The sequence below is a fragment of the Nannospalax galili genome, unplaced genomic scaffold (genome assembly GCF_000622305.1).
Source record: "Nannospalax galili isolate Female #2095 unplaced genomic scaffold, S.galili_v1.0 scaffold879, whole genome shotgun sequence".
Classification (NCBI taxonomy): Eukaryota; Metazoa; Chordata; class Mammalia; order Rodentia; family Spalacidae; genus Nannospalax; species Nannospalax galili.
This window is the reverse complement of record NW_008346261.1, coordinates 834,059-847,367: the sequence shown is the minus strand read 5'-3', so window position 1 is coordinate 847,367 and position 13,309 is coordinate 834,059. Positions and strand designations below refer to the sequence as shown.

General features: G+C 46.2%; 1 protein-coding gene across 11 annotated transcripts in view; it reads right to left on the bottom strand.

Moving 5' to 3' along the window:
- Bcas3 (BCAS3 microtubule associated cell migration factor) overlaps nucleotides 1-13,309 on the bottom strand; it is a 602,200-nt gene that overhangs the window by 20,762 nt on the left and 568,129 nt on the right. For 7 of the 11 annotated variants that reach the window (XM_008842643.2, XM_029568118.1, XM_029568117.1 and 4 more), the window contains one exon: nucleotides 3,567-3,734. In XM_008842643.2, coding sequence (XP_008840865.1) covers nucleotides 3,567-3,734 — 168 coding nt within the window. Of the gene's footprint in view, nucleotides 1-3,560; nucleotides 3,735-13,309 lie in introns of all 11 variants that reach the window. The other 4 variants (XM_029568114.1, XM_008842646.2, XM_029568116.1 and 1 more) reach the window with 1 other exon arrangement.

Below are 13,309 nucleotides of genomic sequence, written 5' to 3'. Positions count from 1 at the left end.
ACAGGAACGTCACAGCAGGGCACAGTGGCAGGTGACCACTTATTTGTGGAGGCCCAGAAAGAAGGGTAATAGGTATGAGAGGTGTTGGGCTATCAGCAACAAAGCATTTGACTAGTTATGTCAGAGCTGAACTTGTAAATCATGTATGTAAGCTAATCAGACTAATTGCTCAGCAGCGACCATAGAGGGCTGAACTAACATCTGCCTTAAAGATTGATCAGGTTCTAAGTAGATCTTCTCAAACTTTAATAAGCATGTTAAAATGTAGATGTTGGGCTGGGGTATAGCCCAGTGGGAAAGTGCTTGACTAGCATGTATGAGGCCCTAGGTTCAATCCCCAGCACTGGAAGAAAAAAAGGCAAGTGCTGATGGCTGATGCTAATAGACCAGGGCTGGATGGGGCCCAAGACTGTATTCTTCCCTTCTTTCTTTTTTGACCCTGAGATCAAACCCATGGCCTTGCACAGGCTACATTCCCAAACAACTTCTTATGTCTAATCAGGCCCCAGGGAAAGATGCTCCTGCTGGCCTGTAGACCACTTTTAAAAAATTAATCTCTTTTTAATAAATAAATCAAGGTTGTATATTCTCATTATGTACAACATGATGTTTTGAAACACACATATATTGTGGAATGGCTCAAAATTTAGTTAACACATGCGATACTTCACATACTTACCTTTTTGTAGTGAAGACGTTTAACATCTCTCTGCTTAGTCATTTTCAAGAGCCCAGCACACTGTTATTTACTATAGTCAACACGTGGAACAATAGGTCTCAAACTTACTCATCCTATCTAACCAGAAATTTGTGTCCTTGGGTCAGCAGCTCTCTCTACTTCCCTGTTCTGGACAGCAGGGGTTTTCAAGGTTTTCCTTTACTTCTGTGGAGAGCTCTTTAGCCTATGGTAGAGGCTGTTAGTTAGGCATGAAGCCAGCTGACTGAGTGCTTTTAAGCACTGGATGAGTTGTTTGACATACTATTGCTATTGATAATAACAGAAATTTTAACACTACTGAAATACACGAATCAGGGTTTTTGTTTTGTTTTTGTTGTTTTTTGCTTCCCTTTGGAGAGCTGGTTGTTACACATTTACCAACACAGCACTAGCTAACCTGTCATGAACAGCGAGCCATGATACACAACGGGCTTCTGAGTCAGGCGTCCAGAGAGCAAATTTTGAGATGGCCTCAGCCAAATGTTGGTAAAGAGACATCAGCATGAAGATGCCTGTAGGGAAGCTCTGACAGAACTGGCTTATCTCTGGTGCATTTGAGCACCCAACAGAGGCACACACCCTTTTTGTGTGCCTGCAAGTCACCGAGAGAAGTAGAGTTGGAATGGAAAGATGGAAAGAGAGGAGCAGAGGTGTTATGGACAGTGGCTTGCTGGAAATTCTCACCTAGCGGCACTGTATTTTCCTGGCTATCCTTGGCCAGGACTGTCTTTGGCTTGGGTAAGCTGGGCTGCACTACCAGGCAGACACTTTAGCTGGAAAATATGGATAGTTCATCTCAGCCACAAAGAAGGAACTGGTTAATTTCTATCTAATTCACTTACTGATCTGAAAAATGGAGGCGCATATATATATATATATATATATATATATATGCACATACACACACACACACGTGTGTGTGTACACGTGTGTGTCTCTATAGTCAATGGACTCCATTTTGGTGGCAGTTTGGGGAAGAAAATGGAATTCCCTTTTCGAACAAAGGGAATTGCCTATTTTCTAACCTATAGGTCATACAATTTTAATTTCTTCTTTCTTCCTTTTCTTTCTTTTTTAAAAAATTCCTTTTAATTTCACAAACCTGCTTAAGGCCATGGACGCTCCTGAGTCCCTCAGCTGTCTGGCAGATGAATCACTGCCAGCCTTGCTCAGGTTACTTTGCCAGGCTGACGCTCCACTAACTGAACATGCCTGCTGACCTACATGCCTGCTGCCTGCCAGCTAAGATGGCCACGGGGTTTTGAAGAAGGCGGGGGTAGATGCAGCAGATGCAGTTCCCAGTCCTGGAAGAACGAGGAGGTTCCTGGGTGAGCTCAGAGACATAGGCTCTGGTTCATGGGCACCATGGCTGGCTAGAGGCCCTGATATATAGGGCAAGGCTGGTCTATGACCATGGTTCATTTGGGTCAGCTTTCAAGGAACCTGGGCAGAAGCCTGGGAAAGGGCAGAGTTGCTTCTCTCTGGGATACAGATGAGAGAACAGAGGTCTTGGGATGGCTTCGTCATGCATTTGGGGTGTGAGGATGGGATGGTTTGCACATGTGTGTGTGAGTAAAGCAGGGGCACAGCTTGTGGCAGCTTTGAAGGTCTATTTTTCTTCCAGGGAAGATGGAGGGCTAGAAGGGGCCAGTCCTCAGAGATAGCTCCCTTCTAGACACTGATAGTTGCATCTCCATCTCTAACCCAGCTCCTCTCCTCTGCCCTTACATCCATTCACTGCACTCCATCAGGTGCCAATGACTTTCCAGGCAGGAGCCACCAAGCTATAGAGGTGAAACACCTCTGTCCTCTTAGTAGAGGAGAAGAAGAGCTAGCCTAGGGATGGAGAAGGAAAGAGGGGCGCCTCACTGCTGAACCCAACCACTGAAGGCCCACAGAACCCACTGAACAGTGAGATGGAGTGACAGTGTCAGGTACTTTATACCCAGCCAAAAATGTTCTGCCCTGGGGTTTTAAGCTGCTCCTTACTGGGATCCTCTTCCCAGGTAGCACTGGGGCAGGGATGGAGCAGATCACAGCAGAGCCTGATAGTCTCAGAGGGCTAAGGAGAGCAAGAGAGGGAAAGTCTTCAGTCAGGATCTGTTTGAATGCAGGGCTAGAGCATTAGTAACAGTGGAGAGAGGGAGGGATAGAGGGATAGAGGGAGAGGGAGAGGGAGAGGGAGAGATGTTTTAGAAAGAGAAGAGGCAGAGGCAGCCTCTATTATAGCTGAGTGGAGATGGAATGGTTGTGGTGTGTGTGGACACAAACTTGCCTCGGGGAGGGCTTACTACTTGTGTCTTATATTACCCTATGCATGCAGGAAGCTGCTTTGGGCTCAGTCACTGGACTTTTAGAGGTACCAGCACGGGGTGAAAAGTACATGAGGAAAAGCTATCTGGGCATTGAGCCAGCTCTGCTTGCGTGCTTTCAGGTTGGAAGGTCCTCATCTACAGAATCTGGGGCATCAAGGGAGAGGTGTACTACTTAGCTATTCCTTCCCCTGGAGGTGTGACTTACAATTCTCTCTCAGTGCTAGGGATTGAACCCAGGGCCTCATGCATACCAGGCAAGCACTCTACCACTAAGCTACAGCCCCAGGCTTACAACTGTTTCTCAAGGTATTTTTATATGTTACTCCAGGTAGGTGGGGGGTGGTTCTGCTGGGAACCCTCCTTTACACAGGTTTTCCCAATAGCAGAGGCTTCTACAATGGATGCCACTCAGAGTGCTAACCATAGAAACAGATGGTAAAAATGAACACATGCCCTCTCCCATCCAAAGAAGCAGTACACCATCAGGTGCCAGTCATAACCAAGTCAGGCTAGCAGTCTGATGATACCTTTACCTGTTCCGGATCCCACGACGTCTCGGCTTGGCGACTCAGCCATGGCATCTGCAAGCCGTTCCCGGAGGCCCTCCTCTGTGTGTTCTATGGAGGACATGTGTCGTAGCCCGAAGCCCTCGGGCCAGCTCCCGCACACCTCCAGCAGAGTCACACTCCGGTCAAAGGTACCTATGACATGTGGGACATAAGCTGTTGAGCTCATGCTTTCAGAGGACAGGCTTCTCTGTCTACCCACCACCCATGCCCTGGCCTACCACCTGGCCCACCATGCCCAGGACCATTTCAGTCCTTTTTTTAAAAAAAATATTTATTATTTTAATTTTATATGTATGAGTACATTGCCTGCATGCATGTAAGTATACCCGTGTCATGCAATGCCCTCAGAGGTCAGAAAAGGGCATCAGGTCCCCTGGAACTGTAGTTTCAGACTATAGTTGTTAGCCGCCATGTGGGTACTGGGACCTGAATCCGGGTCCTCTGCAAGAACAGACAGTACTCTTAACCACTGAACCACCTGTCCAGTCCCCCATTTTAGTTATTGATCAGCTGTTTGAAGGGTGGAACACTCTGGAATAGGAATGTGTGATGCAGAGTAAAAGAACTCATTCCACTGGATGAGAAAGTACACGACCAGGAATGACTGCATTATCACTGAGTTGCAAGGTATTAAAACTGTTTCTGAAGGGTAATGGGGCTCCTCTGCTCCTCATGGACTGTTTCAAGGGAAAGGAATGCTTTTCCAGGTTCAACTCAAACATCTCTGCTTTCCCCTAATCTACACAATTAATTGCTCTCTGCCTAAAATTTCAGAATGACAGGCTAGGGATGTAACTCAGTTGGTAGAATGCTTTACTAGCATATATAAGATCCTGGGTTCAATCCCCAGCACCAAATAAAAAAACTGGTGGTGGTTCATGCCTGTAATCTCAGCACCTGGCAGGTAGAGTCAAAATATCAGAAGTTCAAGGTCATTCTCAGTTACACAGTGAGTTTGAGGTCAGCCTGTGATACATGAGACACTGTCTAAAATAAGAAAAGGGTAGAGGCAGGAGGATCTCTGTGAGATCAAGACCAGCTTGGTCTATACCATGAGTTCCAGGCCTGCTGGAGCTACAGGGAAACCCTGTCTCAAAAAAAAAAAAAAAAAATCAGGTGATGCGTGCCTTTGATCCCAGCACTCGGGAGGCAGAGGCAGGTGGATCTCTGTGAGTTCAAGGTCAGCCTGGTCTACATAGCAAGTTCCAGGCCAACTGGGGCTATAGAGAGACCTTGTCTCAAAAAAAAGAAAGAAAGAAAGAAAGAAAGAAAGAAAGAAAGAAAGAAAGAAAGAAAGAAAGAAAGAAAGAAAGAAAAGGGTTGGGGAGATGGCTCACTGAGTAAAGCGCTCACGGGACCTGAGTGTGGATCCCCAGGACCCACGTACAACCAAATGTAATAGCACAAGTGTCTGCATGCCCAGTGCTTCTATGGTGAGATGGGAAGCAGAGGCAGCAGGATCCCTAGACACTCAATGAATCACTAGCCTGGAGTATGCAGTGGTGAACAACATTGAGACCCTGTCTCAAACAAGGTGGAGGAGAGGAACAATACCTAAGGCTGTCTTCTAAGCTCCACATACATGCTGTACTGTACACACGTACATGCACACACACACACACATACCACAAAAAGATGAAAAAAAGAGAAGAGGCTACATAGGCAAAAAAGCTTTCTAAACCATTATATCCTATAACCTGAACCCAACCTCATTTACAGTTGAAGCTTAGAGAGGTCATGGCCTTAGAATAAACAGCAGGCTTGTGGCAGACTTGGTGCCAGGTCTCAGATGTGCTGACGCCTCAGTCTGGAACTTGTTCTACCCCACTGCAGATCGGCTCCCAGAAACACAGACATGTCCATGGTACCGTTTCAGGGATATGAGTGATATAGCTGGATGATAGCATCTTCAACAAGGATCCTTCCTTAATCCAAAGCTGTTCCTGAGTTCCAGAAAGAACATGGCGTTCTGCTGAATGCCAAGATTAGATGCTATGTGCGAGATCACTTCAAAGTCCAAATTTAAATGATTCGACTTTATTCTACAGCAAGTCTACTGTGAAAGCTTATTTCATCCAGTCTCTCTTGGAAGGAAATTATGGTCATGCTCTGTTGCTTTAAGCACATACCATTTCCCTGGCGATTAGGTAACTGAACCCACTACATTTATTGGGCTTGGTTCTTGCTAGCATCAGGAAGATGAGGAAAAAATGCAAATGCCGATGTTTCCCCAAAGTTAAAAGTACATGAAACACACACTCTTTATCAGACCTTGCCTCTCCTCTTTGATCAGCCGTCAGAAACTATCTTCCCTTGGCGGGCAGGACTGGGCAGTGTCAGTGCACACTCGCTGCCACTGACAGGTGGTAATAGAGAGGGTGCGAGTCCCGGCCCCGGCGGGCGGCCCTGCCTGTGATAACGCCCACAGCAGTGAGGTGATAACCATTAGTAAACACTCCGACAGCCGGTGCCTCCATACATCAGCAAAGTGGGCTCGATAATCCTGAACTCCCTGACCAGACAAAGGCCCTTGGACAGCCCGCTGGGATTTATATGTGTGGCAAGGGTCACCACTGGCTCCTGAATTTCATCAGGCAACTTTGGCTTTGATTTATTTCTCACCTAATTGTGAGGTAGATTCCTGGCAGGGGAAGAGTGGACAGCATCTACAAATGCGCCTCCCCAGGAAGAAGTCTGCAGTGACAGTATGGTGCTTGGGATCAGCTTATCAGGTGGGACCTTAGCACGGGGAGCTGCCCTGCATTGGGTAGGGTCAGGGTGGAGGTCTGGGAAGCCAGGCACTGGGAACTGGGGGTGGGGTACTAAGTGTCACTGATCCTTCAAGTGCCTAAGATGAACTAGTTGTACACTGGCAGGGGCCAAGGCCACAGCTAACACGCCAATGTTAGCAACAGTTTCCAGGAGTGTGTCCTCAAGGACACCCGGCTAAGAACAGAAACTAAGCTTGCAGATCTATGCCTACTCAGTAATGTTGGGAAAGTGCCTTAAAGACTTTTTCTGTGTCTAAGGTCGAAGCAACAACTCCTTGAAACTGACAGGAGTCCTAGTCTCTGCTCTCATTTCAAAGGAACAGAGACTGAACAAGGTTCCCTGTATGATGCTGAGCTTTCCTTCTGTGCTTCCCCATGCTCACCTGAGAAGATTAAGAGCCACAGCCTCACTGTTGTCCCAAAGGGTCTGCCTGACATATTTAGTGATGTCAGAAGAGAAGGTGACCTCCTCCTCTCTATCCACCTAGCTTCCTCACAGATGTGTCTCAGAGCCTGGAGGCCTGGGAACAGAGTGACCACTCTCATGTAACATGAGTAGGGTGCCTGCCCATAAAAGGGTGTTGGCACACACTGTGCTTAGAGGTCAGGGCAGCAGAGCTGGCAGCAGGGACAAGAGGAGTATCAGAATTGATGCCAAGTCAGGGAGAAAAAGTCAGAAAAAGGTTGTAGCAAAGAAGGTTCAGGTAAGAAAAACAACAAAAGAAGGGTTTGGGTAAGAGGGCAGGCCCAGTCCATGACATACGGTAAAAGCCAGAGGAATATGTAATTTTTTGGTCTTGATTTTGAGACAGGCTCTTGCTCTGTTGCTCAGGCTGGGCTTGCATTAGTGACCTTCCTGCCTCAGCCTACTGAGTGCTGAGATTGCAGACATGTCACCAGGCCTAGCTAATAGGTAATGTTTGAAGAGACAAAGCAACAGTGTTAGGAGAAAAGAATCATGAGTCAGTGTAACAATGGAGACTGCGAATCCACTTGGGTTGAAACATACACTCTGACGCACACTAGCTGCCTAACTCTAGGCATAAGCCTCAGATTCCTCATCCATGAGAACTGAAAGGCAGTGTAAACTCAGAGTTGCTGGGGGATCGAGTACATAAAAGTACATGTGACACATGCTCCGCACATAACAGATAGGTTTGTGGACATGTTAATAGCATGGGGTATGGCTAGCTCAGTGGCAGAGCCCTTGCATAGTATATGGGAAGCCTTGGGTTTGAGCCCCAGCATTGCAAATAATTATGATAATGATAATGTCAAGTAAGTACACCTTGTTGTCACTGGAGGCAGCATCATAAACTCTGACCATCACAATGATCCTGAAAAGTAGTACAAGTACCACCTTAATTTATAGGGGAGCTGAATGAAGCCCAGGGAGCTTAAGTGATACATTCAATTTATGAATGGCAGATCTCCTACACTGTTCTTAATTCTTAACATGGAGCTCATTCTGTCAGCTCCCACAGTGCTTCCTCAGTGGCACCTGTGTTGTATGTAGAAGTTGCCTCCATCTTCCCTAATGTGTGTTGAGAATTCCTGTCATCTTTAATCAATCCCTTTAAAAAACCTGTCCACATTTCTTGCAGTATCACAGTCATGATGATGAGTCACCTTGTCAACCTGATGGCACTTAGGAAAACACACACAGATACAAAGAGTCTACTTTCTCTTGGCATGGGCATGGCTAAGGAGCTGTGGGCAGGATGTAGAAGATCTCAAGAATGTTTAGCAAAGGAGCCCTTGGTCATCTCTACTGTCTTGAGGTGCTGCAGAGAGGGGGCAGTTTGGTTCCCTCCACCCTGCTAGGAGGAAGCCCTGTGGAGGCTCTGGTATCCCCTCCTGCAGCAGCCCTTGCCTGAGGAGCCTCCCTGTGCTGGAAAGAGAACATGTCACAGGCATGTGGGCATAAGTGGGTGCTGGGTAAAGAGGCTGAGCCCTTGGAGGGTGAGGTCACTTCTAGAACTTAGGAAACTGCCTACCTTGTTAGTGTTGATGGAACAGGTATCTTTCATCTGACTGGCCAAGAGACACTCCCTTGGACAGGGGGCATTTGTGTCCCTTTACAGAGAGGTCTGTTTCAGAGGGCCAGAAGACGCTCACTGAGCACAGGCTGTTTGCAGAGCACAGGGTACAGGTGCTTGGTGATGGGGATCTGCTGCTGAAGCAGCTCAGCTGTTCACAGGCCCTGTCATGCTGGCTGTTCCATCTGCCTCATATATTTATTGAATATTGATTAGTGTCAATCAAATTAGTGTCAGTCTCTGACATGAGTCAAGCCCTGTGCTGAGGTATGGAGAAAGAGCATAGAAGAAAGAAAGAAAAGGGGGTGGGGGACTAAGGAGCCTTCAGTTCTTCCTTCACAAATTCTGGACAACAGCAACTACAAATACTTTATATAGAGTTTACATTTCCTGAGAACTCTTCCCTCTAGGTCTGACACCTACCCTGCTATTATTCTCTGAATACCATTTTCTAAGGTTGAGTTCAAAACTACTCTACTCAATGAAACCCTGAGCAAGTACCTGAGGAGTAATAAATGAGTGCCTCAGGCTCTGACAGTGCAAAAGGCTACTTTACCTTTGGAGTGCAGCTGGTGAAAGCTATGAATTTACCAATAACAATGTGTGCTTGAGTCTAGGGATGTAGCTCAGAGGCAGAGTGTCTTCTTAGCATACTCAGGCCCTAGGTTCAATCCCTAACACACACACACACACACACACACACACACACACACACACACACACAAATGAAAAGATATGTGCCTCTCGGGCTGGGAGTGGCTGAGAGGTAGAGTACATGTGTAGCACATGTGAGATCTGAGAGGCCCTGAGGTTTGCTCTCCAGCACTGAAAGAAAACAAAAAGTGTGTTTGTACATAGAAAATTATGCAAGCAATTTCAAGTTTTTTAGGGGTGGCTCTGACACCTATGTGTGAACCTAAATTAATCTGGAGATACCATAGAGCATTCCTAACCATATCCCCAAGCTGTTCACATGCTCTGTCCTTCCAGAGAGTTTAGAAGCTCCTGAGGGTATGGATTCCTCCAGAAGAGATACAAGCCCAGGACTCCATCTGTCATGCTACCCCAAACAGACTTGTGAACCAACTGATTACAACACCTGAGAAAGGTGATAGCCACTTCAGTCAATACTCTCAGGTCTGGGTGCCAGAGCCTAAACATTTAGGGCCAACGTAGGCAGAAAATAGAATTCAGATTAAATAAGAGGAAGAAGGAATAAGATGGTGAGTAGAAAATGACATCACAGCTTCACTCTACTGCCTTCTAGTCACTCATTTAGAGTTGAAGAGAGCGTTAGACAAAACCAAACAGTGGGCCTGGGATGGCCCAGGGAGCTGGTCTGCAGGTGAGCTTCCTAAGTCTTGCCCCTGGCTTGGCATCCTCTGCTCTTCTCTCTTAGAGAAGGAGTGGGTCAGGATCTTGGGTTTCACAAATCCATTGAAGGCATGTTGTGGCAGCTGGAAGGCAGGCAGCTCAGGGTACATGTGGGCAGCTATACATGTGTTCTGCCTTTGTGTGCTACTGTCAAAGGGAACAGGAGGCCTTGGATTGAGGTGAATGGGTAGGTGGGACGTTCCCCCACGCCAGGAGCATTTAATCACACCTTTGCTATATGTATCAATTAGATTCAGTCAGGGTTGAACTTTGTTGGAAACCTGTTGGGAAGACTGCTAGACATCAAAAGCAGAATCTGCACTAAGCAATGCCCTTGAAGACATTAGTCCCTCTAGCTCATGGTAATCGTGTCTATGATAACTAAGGTTCCAGCCATGATGAAGACAACTCCTGAGAGCCTCCTATCTCACTCACCAGACTTCAAGGAACTGAGCTGAAGACTTGGGCTGGGGGAGCACTGTTTTCTTTACCATGCAGGTTGGTTTTGATGAGCACAGCTGAGGATGGTAACTTTACCTGGAGCAATGGTCAATTTTACATCCCATTGGTTCTATTCCTCTGGAGAACCCTGACTAATTTATTTGGTTATTGGCTGTGTCCCTAAACATATTTTATTATATCGATACTATGTTGTTTGCAACCAATTGGCTCATGTTAGGACAGGTAGGGTGAGAGGATATGATGACCCCCATCTTTTCCTCTTGATCCTTCAGGTTGGTTCCCAAAATAACTCCAGTCATGTGCTACATAATGATGTTTTGATCATTAATGGACTATGTAGAAGGGGATGGTCCATGAGACAGTGGAACTGGACAGTTTTACCACCAGCTCATATCACTGCCATTGTCACAGTGCAATGCATTCCACACACATCTGTGGGGATGAGGCCAGTATAAACACATGCACTGTACTGCCAGTCTTAGAGAAGCACAGCACAAATGGGGTGGGTTGGCTCATGCCTGTAGTCCCAGCACTCAAGAGCTGAGGTAGGACAATTGCCATGAGTTCCACGTCAGTCTGGGCTATAGAATGAGATCCTATCGCAAAAGAATGAAAAGGGGGAAGGGTGGGATAGGCTCAAAGTATCCTTATGTACAATGAATATACACCAGTGGGGAAATTTTTTTTTTTTAAAAAGCATAGTATCCACAGTTAGACACAGTTCATAATACTTGGTGATGATAATAAACATCTGCTACTGGTTTATATTCCATTTTTTTTTTCTTTTGGTCTTTTTGAGACAGGGTCTCTCTGTAGCCCCAGCTGTTCTGGAACTCATTATGTAGATCAGGCTGGCCTTGAACTGAGAAATCTGCCTGCCTCTGCCCCTGCTGGGATTAAAGGTGTGTACCACCACACCTGCCTATGTTTTTCTTTTTTTGTTTGTTGTTTGTTTTCAGTCTGAAAAAACAGGGAGTTTATTTGGCCTTATTTACAGAGCAGTGGGTTAGAGGTTACTTACAGTAGTGTGCATGCTCCCCCACCCCTAAGGTCACACTGGAAGTCTCCATCCAGGTGTGGATCATGACTTTCCATTCCCCATACAAAATTTCAAGAGCACCTACCTCCTTTTCTCTGCTGGTATCCTTTAGTCCCTCCCCCTCAGCAACTAGGGATGACTGGGTGGTTGGGAGGTATGGCTGACTTTCCTTGCCCCTCCTTTCTTGCAGAGGTCAACAGTCAAGTGTGTGGTTAGCAAAAGCTGACTATAGGGGCTGGAGAGATGATGGCTCAGCAGTTAAGAACACTGGTCGTTCTTGCAGAAGACCTGGGTTTGAATCCCACCCCTTCTGTCCTCTGCAGGCATTGCACAACATGGGTTCACTTACCTACATGCAGGCAATACACTCATACACAGAAAACAAAAATAATAAATAAAATATTTTTTTAAAAGCTAACTATAAAACAGTATGCTGTGCTCTGCAGGCAGCAGCTTTCCATATCTCATGGTTACTATGTCTCTTGATTCTGAGGCATGACAATCACTGGGAGTCAGAATCAAACCACCCTTGGATACGTAAACTTGGCTCACAAAATAGGAGAGCACGACTGACATCAAGTGAGTGACCAATCTGTGCCATTTAAATTTATGATGTTCACATATCAAACCAACGGATGGCCAACACGTGTTATTCCTCAAAACTCACCTCTGCCATTCCATTACAAAGGACAGATGATTCCACATTATATGATGTGCTGCACAGCAAAGGGACCTGGACTCCAGCATAGAACTCTGTTGATCTAATGCTACCAGATTTATGACCTTCAGCAAGCCCTATTAGTCCCATATTCAGCCGCCTGGCTGTGGGGTTTAGGCTTTGGATATTAGGTTGTTTTTAAAGGATCTACTATTCCAGTTTTAAAAGTGAACTGAGCAAAGACAAAGGAAAGCATACTAGGACAGTAAAGAAATGCCCTATCTAGCACTGAGTACCTGGAAACACCGGATGCCAGGTGTGTGGGCAGCATGAGCTCCTGTTCCCCACAGGCCCTAGGAGCCCCTTTGAGAAAGAACTAGTTGCTGGTCTGAGGGCCAGTGACCAGCCTGCTATGATATATGGCCAATGTATCAGCGGGCCTGAACCAGGGAAGAGTTCAGCAGTGATAGCGACACTAAACATTTCTTGGCAACATAAGACAAAGTAGTCACCAGCACAGTGGGGCTACTCCAGTAACTATGACCGTGTACACATTAGAAGTCAAAGTGTAGATTATGAATCAAAGCTTCAAGGTTATAACCAGAATTCTCCCTGTAACTTTTCTGGTTATTCTGGGCAGGACAGCCATTCCCTCTGGGTCTTACCATACAGAATATAAGAGAGTGACTCCACTTAAGGGGTTCCCATTGGCACTAATGGCTTCAGTGTCACTGACAATAATATACTAACGGAGCAATGGTGAAATGATGTCTGAGGTATCTCAGGGTAAAAGCTACCAAATTTCATTTTCTATGAAGCAGATAACATAATCAGGCACCAACGGCACACCAGTCTTGTTTTTACCTAATTAAAGGAACATGATAAGCAGAAGACCCAGGTTCAAATGCCAATTCTTGTTACTTTCTCACATTTCCAAGTGGGACCTTAGTATCCTTACCTACTACAGTGTCTCACTTCTACTCTTCCAAAGACACATCCAGCTATAGATTCCAAATGTGAGCTTATTTAGAAACAGGATCTTTGTGCTAGGGAGTTGGCTCAGTGGGTAAAGCACTAGTGATGCAAATGTGAGGACCTGAGTTTGCATTCCTAGACCCACTTTTGAAGCCAGATGCAGGAACACACACCTGTAATCCCAGGGCTCCCACCCTGAGATGGGGGACAGAGACAGGAGAATCCTTGGAAACACATGGATTAGCTAGCCTGGAATATGCAGTAGCAAACAACAAAAGGTCCTGTCTCAAATATGGTGGAAGAATCCAAGGTTGTTTGACCTCTGCATGTGTGTTGTGGCATGCACGTCCCTGCATTCATCTTTCTCTCTCTCTCTCTCTCTCTCTCTC